General features: G+C 38.5%; 1 protein-coding gene across 2 annotated transcripts in view; it reads left to right on the top strand.

The window, feature by feature from the left end:
* The window catches only part of pappaa (pregnancy-associated plasma protein A, pappalysin 1a), a 121926-nt gene that overhangs the window by 32905 nt on the left and 73737 nt on the right, over positions 1 to 15284 (top strand). For both annotated transcript variants that reach the window (XM_038301966.1, XM_038301957.1), the window contains exon 7: positions 8768 to 9269. In XM_038301966.1, coding sequence (XP_038157894.1) covers positions 8768 to 9269 — 502 coding nt within the window. The remainder of the gene's footprint in view (positions 1 to 8767; positions 9270 to 15284) is intronic.

Raw genomic sequence — 15284 nt, 5'->3', positions numbered from 1 at the left:
GACTCAATGCGCCTGTTGCTCAAAACGCACTGTGGAACATTTTGCTGCGCCTTGACACGCGTCAACCATTGACTTTGCATGTAAACTAGCTCCTCCTGCTGCCTCTGCTGCGTTTGGTGTGAACACAGCTTAACAGCTGTTCTGCTGACTCGTTTCTTCTTAGGGACTGACAACAAATTTTATTAGTTTTTTATAATGGAAAATTTATATAAATCATAATTTACCTTACTATGAAAGTCTATAAAATAGTACATGCTTTAAAACTGGATAAAAACAAACCTCTATCACCTATACAGTCTAGTCTTTTGTCATTGTTACGGTCGTAACATTGACCATAGTAGCCATATGAGAACATTTAAGAATACAAGCATTTACATGCAGGAAACTAAAGCATTATCACCTAGGAGATTACATCATTCTAGCTTTAGAGTTCTAAGTTACTACGTAAAATGAATGCATCATTATACCTGAACATGGGGCTATGAGAAATTTACCAAGCATAAGAGAATGACTTGGATGCTGTTAGGCCAAATATTGTAGTATTATAATAGTGGACAAAAAAAAAACCAACCAAAAATCAACATTTGCACAGTAACATAAAGATAACACCAATATTGCCTAGCCTTTATAGTTTATCTGCGACCAAAAAAAAGTTTATTTGGGGTTTAGTTACTCTTTGAAAGGATAGCAAACTAAGACAAGAAGAAAATCTGAGAATAAAACTCATACAGTAAGAAAAAAGAGCAATGAATTGCTTTATACAATGTAATTAAAAATCTGGTTTCTAAAGTAAAGAGCTTCATTTAATGAAATATTTCTTCAGGTTTTATGGGCTGTTTTCTCATTTGGTAATGTGTGAGAGAATTTTTAAAGTAACATAGATTGAGGAGAGGTTTTCGTAGACATGCCTTTATATAAACAATTATAAATTACATGCCCTTAAAAAAATATTTCTTTAAGTTTTGAACAGCAGCAACAATGTCATTTATCAACATGCTGATGTTCTATCACTTTATCCATGCACAAGTGAAATTGAAGTAAAATAGCCATTAACATTCAGATTTTTCACATTGCTGCCAACTTGCCAACTCAGTCAAGCATCCTAAAACATTTTGAACTAAAGAGTCATGGTTTGCTAATGAGCAAACAATAGTATGTTTACCTGACATACTAGAAGGCTCCAGTCTGAGAGCTCCTTTTAAAATTATGATGTACAATGTATATAAAATGTTTAAAGATCACGCAAATTAGCATTCACCAAAGGCTCCCAGATATCAAAGTCACATAATTAATTCTTTTTGTGGCAAGACATTGGTTCCAAGCACTAGTCTTTTGTCCTTAAAAAAAATGTGTCTGTGGATCTGCAAAGTCTCTTTTTGTTTGTAAGTGTGTCAGTGCTAAAGGTTTAAGTGAAATGATGTCTGCTTTCTAAGTGAGGAAGTGTGTATCATTTCATGACAGTGAGTCATAGATAGTGAGAGCCAGAAGCAGACACTTCTTAGAAAGCATAAAGTGTGCATGCCCGGACATAGTCCTTTTTTTGTTTATCCATTCTATTATAAACCAGTTCTTTGGACTAGTTTATAATGGATAGTGGTCATGTTCCAGCAGTAATTAGCAGTTTTGCTTGACTGGGCTTTTATTTAACTGATCCATCAAGCAGTATTTTTCATTGTTTTAGAATGACAGAACACAGATGATACTATTAGTTAGTCATTTTTTCAGTTCAACTTTCCCCTTCCTAAATCATTCTCTTTATCTTTTTCCTTTATATAATCACCCTGCTTTGTATTTTATTAGAGTTTAGTCTGTTTAATTATTTGTGTTGCCTCTATGCCACTGCCATGCACTTTTATATTTGTTTTTGTTTTTTCACCATGTACAACACTTATAATTCTCTTGCAATGAAATGTAAACTTTCCTGGCTTTAAAAAAAAAACACTTTCAAAATTTTTTTCAAAGAATATTTTGATGCTTTTTGGCCAATGAAGCATAGCCACTGACTCTCAGCAGCCATCTCTGCACAGCGCTGTGGGGAAAAAAGCCCTCTTATCATGATACTAAAAAGGCATGATCACAACTTCTCTATGCTCGAATTTCTTATTAATTTCATAGAATTAGCTCTGTCCCACATACTTCTCAGATTTCCAGCCTTACTTCACACATCCACAATATTTAACCGTAATGCTATAGTTTCAATATCCAAGTTCATAGCAAATTTGTAGAGTTAGAGTGAAGCGCTAAAGCCATCTGACCATACAAACTTTATTAATAACTATATTGAGTGAAACCATACTTGTTAACTTAATAATTTTTTATTACTAACATAGCTCATTAAATTTTTGGAAATATATCAAAATATTTTCATTGTTGCTTTATGCATTTCATTTCATTTCAAGAAATTGTATTGTATATCAACGTTTTTTAAATGCTTGCCACCGTTACAATGTGGAACTGATACAGAGGGATATGAATTTTGATTGATTAAGATTTTTGAGACAAATGGTTACATTTACATTTTTTAAAAGTGTGGTCCAGTTTAAAGGAAATTATTTCAACTACAAACTGGAGCTGACTATTCCCAAAGTATTTAAATTCCAGATATAAAAATACTTTGAATATTTCAGAAGCATGGCAGATGTTATAAAAGCAAAACTCAGATGTGAGGGAGAAGTGGCGGGAAAGACTAGCAGAAACTAAATATGATGAGTCTAGTTGATTAGGTCATGGATAATTGCGATGTTAGGAAACAATCTCATCCAGAGTCTAACAATAATAATAATAATAATAAAAGATACTGTCTCATAATGTCAACATTTATTTGCACTATGAAGACCTCAACCTCATGTTTGTTACTGCATTTACTACATGTCACTACCAGGAGTCCAAAATGACATAAAGCTGATTCTAGATCGTTTTCATTACATTAAAACCTAGCAATTATCCATTTCACAAGGTCTCGTTAATTATTTATATTGTCTACTAAACAACTGTTTATTTTGTATGAATTTTAGCTCTCTCTCCAGCTAATAAGCTTTCTATTTACATATTTACAAAGATTCCCATTACGTATTTTATGTCTGTTCTTTACTTACAGTTTTAACACAAGCCATGAATTGCAATTCATGGGCATCTGATATGCACTGCTCAAAAAATAATGGGAACAATCAAATAACACATCCTAAATGTGAATGTATAAAATATTTTCTTTCATTGTTCTGTACAAAATTGCTGCTGCTGGTGCTGACAACAAAATCACATAAAAAAATCATCAATGGAAATCGAATTTATTAATCAATAGAGGCATGGATTTGGAGTCACACACAAAATGAAAATGGAAAAACACACTGAAGGCTGATCTAACTTAGATGCAATGTCCTTAAAACAGGTCAAAATGAGTCTCAGTATTGCGTGTAGTCTCCACATGCCTCTATGACCTCTTTATAATGCCTGGGCATGCTCCTGATGAGCTGGCGGATGGTCTGCTGAGGGATCTCCTCCCTGAGATCCTGGATTAAAGCATCTACCGACTCCTGGACAGTCTGTGGTGCAACCTGACGTTGGTGGATGGATCAGGACATCATGTCCCAGATGTGCTCAATTGTATCAGGTCTGGGGAACAGGTGGGCCAGTCCATAGTTTCAATGCCTTCATCTTGCAGAAACTGTTGACACACTTCCACCCACATAAGATCTAGCATTGTCCTGCATTAGAAGGAACCCAGGGCCAACTGCTCCAGCATACAGTATCGTCTCATGAGGGGTCTGATGATCTCATGTTGGTACCTAATTGGTACTTCTGGCGAGCACATGGAGGGCTCTGCTGCCCTCCAAAGAAATGTCACCACACCATTACTAAGGCACTGCCTGTCCAGTCATGCTGAAGGATGTTGCAGGCAGATCACCCTCCACAGTGCCTCCAGACTGTCAGGACTGTCACATGTGCTCAGTGTGAACCTGCTTTCATCTCTGAATAGCACAGGGCGCCAGTGGTGAGTTTGCCAATACAGGTGTTCTCTGGCAAATGCCAAGAGTCCGGCCAGTTGTTGGACTGTGAGCAGAACCCCTATCTGTGGACGTCAGGCCCTCATACCATCCTCACAGAGTCGGTTTCTAATGTTTGTGTATTTTATTTTTTATTTTACCTTTATTTTACCAGAAAGTCCCTTGAGATAAAATCTCTTTTTCGAGGGAGACCTGGCCAGGAGGCAGCAGTACAGTAAGACATATAAAAACACAGGACAACATAATAAAATCAATTATGAACTAGACTCTAGAATAACAGTTACAATTCTCTGTGCAAGCGGTTTTCAATAGTGTTTTAAAATGCTGTAGCGGAATAAGAGTCCGTAATTGCAGGCAGTTTTGAATATTGTGCCACGACCATGGTGCTGCATAGAAAAATGATGTTTTGCCAAGATCTGTGTTGATCCTGGGAATAGTGTAAAGAACACGAATTGAAGAGCGTGAGTTGTAACCACTGTTAGCTACAAACATGAGGTGACACAGGTATGGAGGAAGTTTACCCAGGATGGCCTTGTAAATAAAAGTAAGCCAATGATGTTGTCTTCTGAGGCTTAGAGAGGGCCATGAAACCAGAGCATACAGTTCACAATGATGAGTCCTGAAGGCAGAGTTGGTGATGAAACGTAAATCACTGATAAACTATGTCCAGGGAGTGGAAAGCTGAGGAGGCAGCATTCATATATATGATGTTTCCATAGTCCAGAACATGAAGGAAGGTGATCTGAACAAGTCTTTTCCTCACTGAGGGAATAAAGGAGGATTTTTGGCTGTAGTAAAAGCCGAGCAGGGCTTTCAGCTTTTAGCAGGGCTTTCAGCTTCAACGTTTGTGTAGACATTTCACAGTGCTCCTCCTTTTTGTCCTCGCACAAAGGCGGAGGTAACAGTGCTGTTGTTGGGTTGTTGCCCTCCTACGGCCTCCTCCACATCTCCTTTTGTACTGGCCTGTCTCATGGTAGTGCCTCCAGCCTCTGGACATTACGCTGACACAGCAAATCTTCTTGCCACAGCTTGCATCGATGTACCATACTGGATGAGCGGCACTACCTGAGCCACTTGTGTGGGTTGTAGAGTTCATCTCATGCTACCACGAGTGTGAAGGCACAACCAACATTCACGGGTGATCAAAACTTCAGCCAGAAAGCATAAATACTGAGAAGTGGTCTGTGGTCCCCACCTGCAGGACCCCTCGTTTATTGACTGTGTCTTGCTAACCGCTTATAATATCCACCTGTTTCCATTTGCACAACAGCATTTGAAATAGATTGTCAATCCTTGTTGCTCCCTAAGCGTACAGTTAGATTTTACAGAAGTTTGATTTAACTGAAAATATATTGTGTTTAAATTATCCCTTTAAGTTTTTTGAGCAGTTTATATATAAGTTGATCAATATACTCAGCCTTACACTAAAGATTGTTCAACTAGGTCTAAGCTTTATTTTGATCATTATCTTTAGTGTATGGTTCTTGTATATAAATGTTTAAACAAGAAGCTTCTTGGCTTCTTTTGACATCACCAGGCTTTAGCTGTCAGCTCTGATAATTTGTTGTAGATTAAGCTGCTTTACCTGCAAATACCTGTATTCTTCAAACAGACAAAGAAGTTTTGATATTAGTTCATATCCCACGTGTCCACAGGCTGGCTTGTCAGTCATGGATACATTCTTACTTGGCTGTGAAACAGTTTGTTTTGCATTAGGTTACACAATGGATGACAACCCTGCTCTGTCTCCTCTTAAATCTCCAACAACATTACCAACAGCGCCAGAGCAAAAGTCGAGCCCATCATAACAGCTGACATTACAAAATATTTTCAATGGCTGCAGCTCTTTTCCTTGCAAACTCTATGAAAATATACTCAGAAAGCCAGGGCTACATGAGCAGAGCGCAGCCAAGCTCTTGGAGTACCTTTGCTCTTTCTCTTCCAACCCCCCTCCCCCCATTTCTCCATCTCTTTTTTTCACTGAGTTGCTTTTCTTTAATTCACCTTCACTCTGCCCACACACACACTTACAGTACGATAATAAATATGTTGAGATAATGTGGCTTGGAATCCATTTTCAATCCTCACTTGATTAAACACTGGAATTTTGCATGGTGCCCAGAAATGAGGTTAGCAAATGGCTTCGATGGTTGCCAGCTTGGAATTGCACAAAAGGAAAACGAGGGAGAACATAGTGTCTACCGCTTGCTGGCTCCTAAAAGTGCTTGATGAATGTTAGTGTACGTCACTTGGGATAATGCGAGTTAGCTGTGTGTGGACTCCAAATATGGCTGGAGTGTGACTGTTTGAGGTTGTAATGACTGTGCTGAAGTGAGAACCCTGTGCAGGGCCCCTCTCAGAAGGTACACACCTCAGCTCTGCCTTTCCTCTGCACATGGACTCACAATGAACTCTTAGTTTCACCTTAAACTTGGTGTTGCAAGACCTTTAGCAACACCAAAACATAACTACTGCTACTCCTTAACTCTTAGCTGTTTATTAAGTGTTTAGTCTAACCATTCAGAGAATATTTGATATTCCTTAAAGGAGCAATACATATGAAATTAAATTTAAAAGTAGCCAAGATTATTGTCATTTATCACCCAGGATGAAAGTCACATTCCCTTTAAACAATTGCGTCACTATCCCATGTTCTGGTCATGTTCATTTTCCCCTTTTGAAAATGGAGATATGGTGTGTAACTATTTCAATGCAGTGTGTAGCCTGTGTTTACTTCCTGGTTCCTGAGCCAAACACATGAGAGCTCCCAGGGTTGCCAAAGTAAAACATAGCATTTGGTATTATATGTTGCCAGAAGAGCAGCAGTCTGCAAACATGGAAGCCAGCTATTGGATCAGAAATAGTTTTAACAATACCTAGGAGGCCTCAGCATCCTTTAAAATATTTGCACAGCAACTTACTTTGGTTGAATAGTTTTTCATTCGTCATCTTGAATTTAGCTGCAATACATCCTCGTCTCTCTTTACTTTGGCAATATGCAAAACTCTCACTGTAGGGATTGAAGATGAAGGGGGTTCTATGTTTTTTTGTTGTTGTTCTGATTTAAAATGTCAATACTTCTAGCACCATTAAACTTTCAATAAAGAAAAGGATTTAGACTTTCATTCCTTGTAAAATAGTTATTAACCATTGAATTTCATTTAGGGACGGCATGTTTACCTCACAGCAAAAGGAGTTCTGGGTTCAAGTCCCGTGGGAACCAAGATCTTTCAATGTGGAGTTTGCATGTTCTCCCTGCCTCTGCATGGGTTTTCTCTGGGTTCTACAGCTTCCTCCCACAGTCCAAATAAGCCCCTTCATGTTAGGTTGATTGACCTTCCAAGTTGTCCTTAGAAGTGAGTGTGAGCGTGCGTCCATCTTTGGGTGTCTCTGTGTGGCCCTGCGATGGACTGGCACACCGTCCAGGGTATACCCTGCCTCTCGCCCATTGATTACTGGGATAGGCTCCAGTCCCACCCACGACCCCATTAGGAAATAAGCAGTTATGATAAAGGATGAATGGAATTTCATGAGGTTTTATCACAGCATAGCCACTAACATTTTTTTGTTAATTTATTTTTTGTAGACCAAAATAAAGTGAAACATCTTTGAAATCAAAGGAAAATATTTTTGTCCCCCCCCAAAATTAAGTAGATGAGTTGTGGGCTTGTTTTTAGTTTATTTTACTTTTATTAAGTTTTATTACGTTTTATTAAGTTACTCTCTTAATGAAACTGGAGCCCAAACAATTGAGTGCTTCAAAATGTAATCTTCCAATCAAACAGCTTCTCTGAGGGTTACAGATGTTTTTTTCTTTTTTTTATAGAATATTAGTAAGCAAATAGCATCAAAAAGACAAAGAAACACCAAAAACAAGTTGTAGAAAGTTTTAGAAGTTTTTCAAAGATAGTTAGATTCTACACAGGGCACATATCCTCTGGTTTCAACACATAAAATACCAAATTATCTGTTCACAGCATACACATAGAACAATGTGCTCTGGTCACGTGACGTCAATATTGCCTTTTGGGGCTTACACCATGCTATGACAAATGTGATATTTCCCACTGTGAAGCATGCTTGAAAGATTATGCACTCCCTTTGCATTACTTAAGCAGGAAAAAACTTGATGTTTGGAACTAAAGAAGGAGGAATCCTGAAAGAAAAAACTTAAATCTATGTTGAAGGTTAATCTTCAAGTGGAACATTGACTTGAAGAGAACATGTAGCCAGAGTTAATCTGATGGTTGAGCTCCCTAATCAGTAGGTCATTTAGCCTTCCAGGGCCCTGTGGATTCATCTGACTCAGGTATACTATAAAAGGGATGCCTTTAAAAGTTTCAGGAAAGTAGCTCTTGAGGAGTGAACCCGGACACCTTAAATTTCAGTCAAAAGTTCTTAATGTGTCAGAATAAAATAAGTAAATTGAATTGAGAGTGAGTGGCAATGCTTAAAAGACTTTGTTTAGACATGCATCCAGACTGGGTGAGTTAGAACTATTTAACAAAGGAATAATAGCATATACATGCCACATGTTTTGGATTTGACATCTCATTCATCACTTTATTTCCATCTTACCTTAATGGACTTTATCTGCTGGTTTACCACATGATATACCAATAAAGTATATACGTTTGTGGATATCTGATAAAATGTGAAAAAGTTATTAATACTGTTAACAGGCTATCTAGTTTTTTCCTATGTCAGTAATTTGTTTTCAGTGTGGTATTTACTTGATATCTGTTTTGTAACTTATCCTACAGGCCCTCCAGATGTAGAGCAAGCTTGTGAGCCAAGTGTGCGTACATGGAGCCCAAATGCAGGAACTGACCAAGGTGTTGTTGGCCTGTCTGAGTGCCCCCCACAGGGCTGTATGCTACAACTGGAGTTCCAACACCCAGTGGTGCCCGATTCGCTGACTGTATGGGTGACATTTTTCAGCCCAGAGGAGAGCGCTCTGCCTGCTATCCATGAAATCTTACTTCTGACTGTGAGAGGAAATAACATTTCACTGGGCCCCCGTTATGTTTTCTGTGACACTCCATTGACTCTCAAACTGGACGTGGAAGAAGAGGTGTATGGTGTACAGTTTTACACAATGGAACAACACCTAGAGATTGACGCAACTTTGTTGACATCCAAGCCGGACTGCATATTTTGCAGGCATTGCAAACCCCTCAGATATCGCCTGTTACGCCAACCAGCCTTCTCCCATGCCCCACATGGCCTGATACTAATTGAACCTGTCCGCCGTTACACAGACAGGTGAGTTGAGATGGTAGATTTCAGTCAGTGATAACTGGCTGAATCTTGCCAGCATATTCCAATAATTCATCAGTATTAAAAATTAACTTAAGGCCATACATTTCTTTTTCAGAGCCACTGTATTTTCCTCAAATAGGTCTCTGTTAAACACTTAGAATGGCAGAAGTGTTTATGATCGAACTAGCATTGGTGTGGGGTAATTTTAGACATAGCAGTAAAAGGTGTTTATTTATCTGTGGAAAATAACCACTGAAATATGCTCGTGTAATAGCAGACATCCTTTTCAATACCCTCTGGAACACATGCAATCCACCGCTGCTTCTGTGCTTTCAGATCTGTTTTCCCGACATTTGTTTCCTAAGTCACAGGTCAGTTCTCACCCACATTTGTTTTTTTCCTATGTTCCATGAATCAAGGGCAAACAGATGACTTGTTGAAGGTATTATCTGCACACTGTGGTGAGACTTTGGTGCTTTTCTTTCATGGAATGTGCTGACTTGATAAAAATTGCGCTATACATGGCCATGCTGCGTGTTATACCATCTCGCTGTCGTGCTATCAGTGAGATTCACATGAGAAGGAAAGTGCTAGATAAAACAGAAAAGGGTGGGTATGCATGTTATGCAAGATGAAGTGATGAAATCTAAGTTTTAAAAGTGCAGAACTTCCTGGTTGAATGGCAGTATCTGTGGAAGGGTGCCTCCAGTAAGGATGTATTTATTTGGAGGTTTTGGCACACTTTGCTGACTGTTGATGTACTGTAGGTAGTTTTACTACTGTGGTACATTTCACTAGCTGTGGTTGCATTCCAGTGGTAGTGGTCAGTGGAAATGGCTGTATATTTTTTTCTTATAAGACCATGTGGGATCTTGTCTGTTAGGCTGTAAAGGAAGCTCTGTAGTGAACAAGTTGTACTGTTTTAGATATGAATTTCCTTTACAAATTTACTACAGAATAAAGATGGTAGAATGTTGGTTTTGTAAAACTATTCAATCCCCTTTTTTTGTCAAGATATCAAAAAGGCAGACCGATCAAGTTTTTCCTGTTACTGTTTTGGTCCTGTACTTTCCAGTTCAACATAACACCAAATTGATGAAGTGATGAGTAAGAGTTGTCCGGTGATATATTCTCAAACCTGTGCTGTGGATTTATTAGATCCACCAGCTATACACTGTACGGCGTATTTAGCTGCTCCTTTTATTAACAAACCTTGATCAACCTGCCAGGTTAAGTTGACAATCATGTCTTTGTAGGTTTGCAGCTTTGTCTCACTTTTTCCATTTTGACATGGTGACCCTACAAGTTTTCCGTGAGATGTTTAAAGCATGGGATATTGTTTTATAGCCTACACTGTTTGTGTGTAAAGTCTTAGTCATCTGGGTCATGGCAAACAAAAACAGGCTTTAAAAGGAGGTCACTTGACTTTTCCTTAGTTTTCTCAAAGCTTTTTGTCACCTATCCAGAAGGTCTTTTTTTACTTCTGGTTGATTTCACTACACCTGCCATATATTATTATTATTATTATTATTATTATTATTATTATTATTATTATTATTATTATTATTATTGTGCAAATCACATCTTAAATATAAATGCAACAACTATGCAAGGTGTCCCAATTTTCAGAGACAACAAAAGCATGGTAATAAACACTTTTTTTATTGAGTAAAAGTGTTTTACTGAGCTAAGGTTTTTTTCTGTCTGTCTGTCTGTCTGTCTGTCTGTCTGTCTGTCTGTCTGTCTGTCTGTCTGTCTGTCTGTCTGTCTGTCTGTCTGTCTGTCTGTCTGTCTGTCTATCTATCTATCTATCTATCTATCTATCTATCTATCTATCTATCTATCTATCTATCTATCTATCTATCTATCTATCTATCTATCTATCTATCACCAAAGAAGGGTAATCTATATTTCTACCTAACTCTTATCAACTACAAGTTTATATGTGGTGAGAGATTTTTAATGACGTATATGGGGCCTATCTATCATTTGGATTCTGAAGATTTTGGGTTGACCACACAGAAGGGCAATTCTCCCTGCCAAATGTTTTCCTATGATTTGAATGAGTGGGCGGGGGTGGGGGGAAATTGACCTCTTGCTGTCAGGCCACTGGCCTTCATCTAAGCCGGGGCAAACAACAGGAGGAACGGCTGACATCTTGGCTCTTTTGGCTCCATCAATGAGTGGTGGTTTGTTTGGAATGGCCAACGGCTGGGAGGTCAGGGTGACAGAGTAAATTATAGTGCAGAGTTTGAAGGGTAAAGAGGAGATGCAGGGTGGGTGGTTGTATCAGTTGGGGGTAAATTATTACTTGGCTTGGGAAAGGGATGGGGGGTGAGTGGCAATGGGTGATGAAGGAGACATAAGGGGGTCAAGAAAGTATGAAAATGGAGACCTCCCAGGCATAAAAAGGACAAAGGACAGCCCTAACAGCTTTACATCTTCTGCACATTATATGTAGGACTCTATCCTGTTTTTTCTCAGGTCTGTCAAAACATTTTCCCACCTTCTGATTCAAGTACTCTAAATATCTTATCTTGATATAAATTTGCTGACTTCAGCTGTAGACAACTACATGAAAATTATTCAAGTAAATACAAAGTAGCTTTTTTGATTACTAAGTGAAATTAAATAATATAACTCTTATAGGTTTTTTTTTATTTCTGCTATAGGCAGGAAGAATCTCTCATAGCAATTCTAGAGGAGTTTCCAGAACAGAGCTGTCCATCTTTATTTTCTTCTTAAGCTTCTTTAAGTCTTTTGTAACTTTAAGTCATTTGTTCCAATGCCACTAGCTCTCCATAACAGATTCACAGGAGATGCTTACCTTGCTGCAAACACTGAAAGAGCTAAGCTTTATCAAAAAGTACAATCTGCTCTGTTCCTTCTTTTAGTCCCAGTTGTATTTCAAGTCAAGTCTGCTGACCAGATGAACAACAAGGAATTTATACTCCTCCATTACCTCCACTTTCTCTCCCTTTATGATAATACCTTTGATTTGTTCATGTATCTTCTGAAATCTACTAATATCTGCTTTTTTGGTCACATTCAGGATCAAATGATAATTTCCACACCATGCCAAAAATTAGCTCCCTATCTTTGCCTTTTTGTCCATTGCTGATCCATCCCATGGCTGCAGAGTCATCAGATTATTTCTGCTGATGACACGACTCTGTCTTGTACTGGAAGTTGGAGTTATAGAGAGTAAAACTTGATTTATGCTTGATGCGCCCAAGAGGTCTGCACGGTCAAATTACAAATTTCTAGCTTCCACGCCGACCGAGGAGCATCCACATGGATAGAATCTCTGCACTGTGCACCTAGAAACATTTTTAAGTATGAGAACAGCTCTAGACAGAAAAACATGGTCGATGAGCAACAGCTCCTACCAGTGAAGGTTCTCAAATATATAGCAAAACTCTAGAGACATTTTACAAATTAGTCTATAAATATCACTGTGATCAGCAGATTGTGAAAAGCTCTTGGAAGAAAATTAGGCTACGTTCACACTGCAGCCTGAAGTGACCCAATTCCGATTTTTTTGCCCATATGTGACCTGTATCAGATCTTTTTATGACAGTCTGAACGACACAGATCGGATTTTTTCAAATGCGACCCAGGCCACTTGGATATGTGGTCCTGAATCCGATACGTATCTGATCTTTTCAAATGCGACCTGTGTCTGTACGGCCAGGTCGCATTCATCCGACCTACACGTCATTGATACTTGACAAATGTTACTAAACGTTACTAATCTGCGTCCTACTAAGCGGAGGCGGGAAAAACTAACAACCATTGCGGAAGATAACACAGAGAGCAGTCAATAGAGAGAAAGTGAGGTTGCTGACTTAATTCATATTTGGAAAGATAGCTCGATTCAGATCAAACTCGAAGGGTCTTACCGGAACCTGGCTCTCTTTCTTTTTGATGTTCTTAAAAAGATTTCGTTCGTAATGTGCCTGCTCCTGTTGGAGAAGAACTTAAAGAACGCAATATACGCTGCGGTATTACGAGTCATGTTTACTTCCGCAAACACTGAGGACGCTTGCTACATGTGACGTCATCGCGTCCTCGAGTGCGCATGCGGGACACTTCGGTTGAACGCTTTCAGTTCACACAGTAGATCACATACAAGTCGCATATACTTGGAAGTGTGAACGGACACGCAAAAAAATCCGATTTCACAAAAAAATCGGAATTGAGCATTAAGACCTGCAGTGTGAACGTAGCCATAGTGTCACTCTTGGACAGCTAGAAAAAGCCGATTTCTAGATAGATAAGTTAAAGGGGAAGGCAAGGGGAGCAGCACCATCTTCTGAAATATTTAAGGACAAACGGAAAAATGGAGGATCCATGGCAGAGGTGCAAAATAAAACAAATTAGATGTAAGAAGGAAGTGTTGGGTCAAAGAAAGGTAGGCTGTTTGTTTGACTATGGGAAGGACAGAATTTTGCTGACTTTTTTGCTTCTAAAGAATGTGTTGAGTTCATTAGCTCTGTCCAGGCTACCATCTGTCTGATCCTCTTTTGGTTTGAAGCTCCCTGGCCACACCTCTAATATTGTTCTCCTAGGCTGGCTTTCTAGCTTTTTCCCTGTATGCCTCTTTGCTCTTTCTTGTCTTGACTTTAAGATGCCTTTGAATATTGCTCAACAGTTCCTTGCGTCCCTCTCATGAATGCTCCTTTTTCTTGTTTTGCAGTTCCTTCAGAAGCTTTCCATCCAGGAAACTTTTTCAATTCAAAGTCGAAAATCCAAAAAATTTAAATCGAATTGAAAGAGCTTCCTGGATGGGAAGCGAAACGTCTTCAAACTTGGAAACAAAGTCCAGTGGATTGTTTTTTGTTTACTTTTTTGGAATTTGGTTAGAATGGTTCACAGAAAATTATGAAGCCATTCACAGAGTCATTGCATTGATTTCATCTTTAAGTGGCAGGCACAGTATATCCCAGCTCAAAACAACCTTGCAGGACTTCTGTAGCTTCTTGTGATTATCTTCTTACAGTTCTCTTTGATACACGCTGCCTCTGTTAAAATTGCATTTACTCTGAGTTAAGAAAAGAGGAGGTTTGAAGATCCATGGGCTTTATGCATGGCATAAAATAAATTCCAAAATCTTGTTTTGTTTGATAGAGCAGCTGACAAACTGCCAAAATGTTGGAAGTATAGATGAGAGAGAGGTGAGATTAAAATAGCCAATTATTGCCTTAAATGCACCAACTGAACTGACCATAACACACGCGGTGTTATCACCAGCAGAAGGTGGAATTTACGCAGTTGACAAAATAACAATTAACTCAGAAAGCCTGGGACAGACACACTGTATGCATGAATTGAGATGATCCTGCAGCCACGTTTCACTAAAATACATGTTATTACATTGCTGATATTCTGGCCTGACCCTTGCTAGGACCTTGGAGTATTTCCAACTTGTTTCGAAAGATCTCACATTGCCCATAATTACTGATTAAAAAATAAAACAAATAAAAATCAATAATGCGAACATAATTTATTCTTCACCTTCTGTGGTTGCTCCTGAGGAAACAGTTACGGGTAAGTCACACCTAGCTTCCTTTGCTATCTCAGCGAAACATAGGAGCTAGTAGCTAGCTGACACAAGGGGACTGAATTTAAAAGGTCATACTTTGAAGATCTAATTAGCATATCAAGCAAGCACATAGACATTAAAATTATATTAGTGTTTAAACACTTACAGGTGCTGGTCATAAAATTAGAATATCATGAAAAAGTAGATTGATTTCAGTAATTCCATTTAAAAAGTGAAACTTGTATATTATATTCATACATTACATACAAACTCATATATTTCAGATGTTTATTTTGTTTAATTTTGATGATTACAAATGACAACAAATGAAAATCTCAAATTCATCATATCAGAAAATTAGAATATTGTGAAAAGGTTCAAAATTGATGGCCCCTGGTGCCACACTCTAATCAGCTAATTAACTCAAACCACCTGCAAAAGCCTTTAAATGGTCTTTCAGTCTAGTTCTATAG

Source organism: Cyprinodon tularosa, unplaced genomic scaffold (assembly GCF_016077235.1).
Source record: "Cyprinodon tularosa strain WSP-4 unplaced genomic scaffold, ASM1607723v1 ctg113, whole genome shotgun sequence".
Classification (NCBI taxonomy): Eukaryota; Metazoa; Chordata; class Actinopteri; order Cyprinodontiformes; family Cyprinodontidae; genus Cyprinodon; species Cyprinodon tularosa.
Note: the sequence above shows the minus strand (reverse complement) of the source record. Positions and strands in the feature narration are given on the sequence as shown.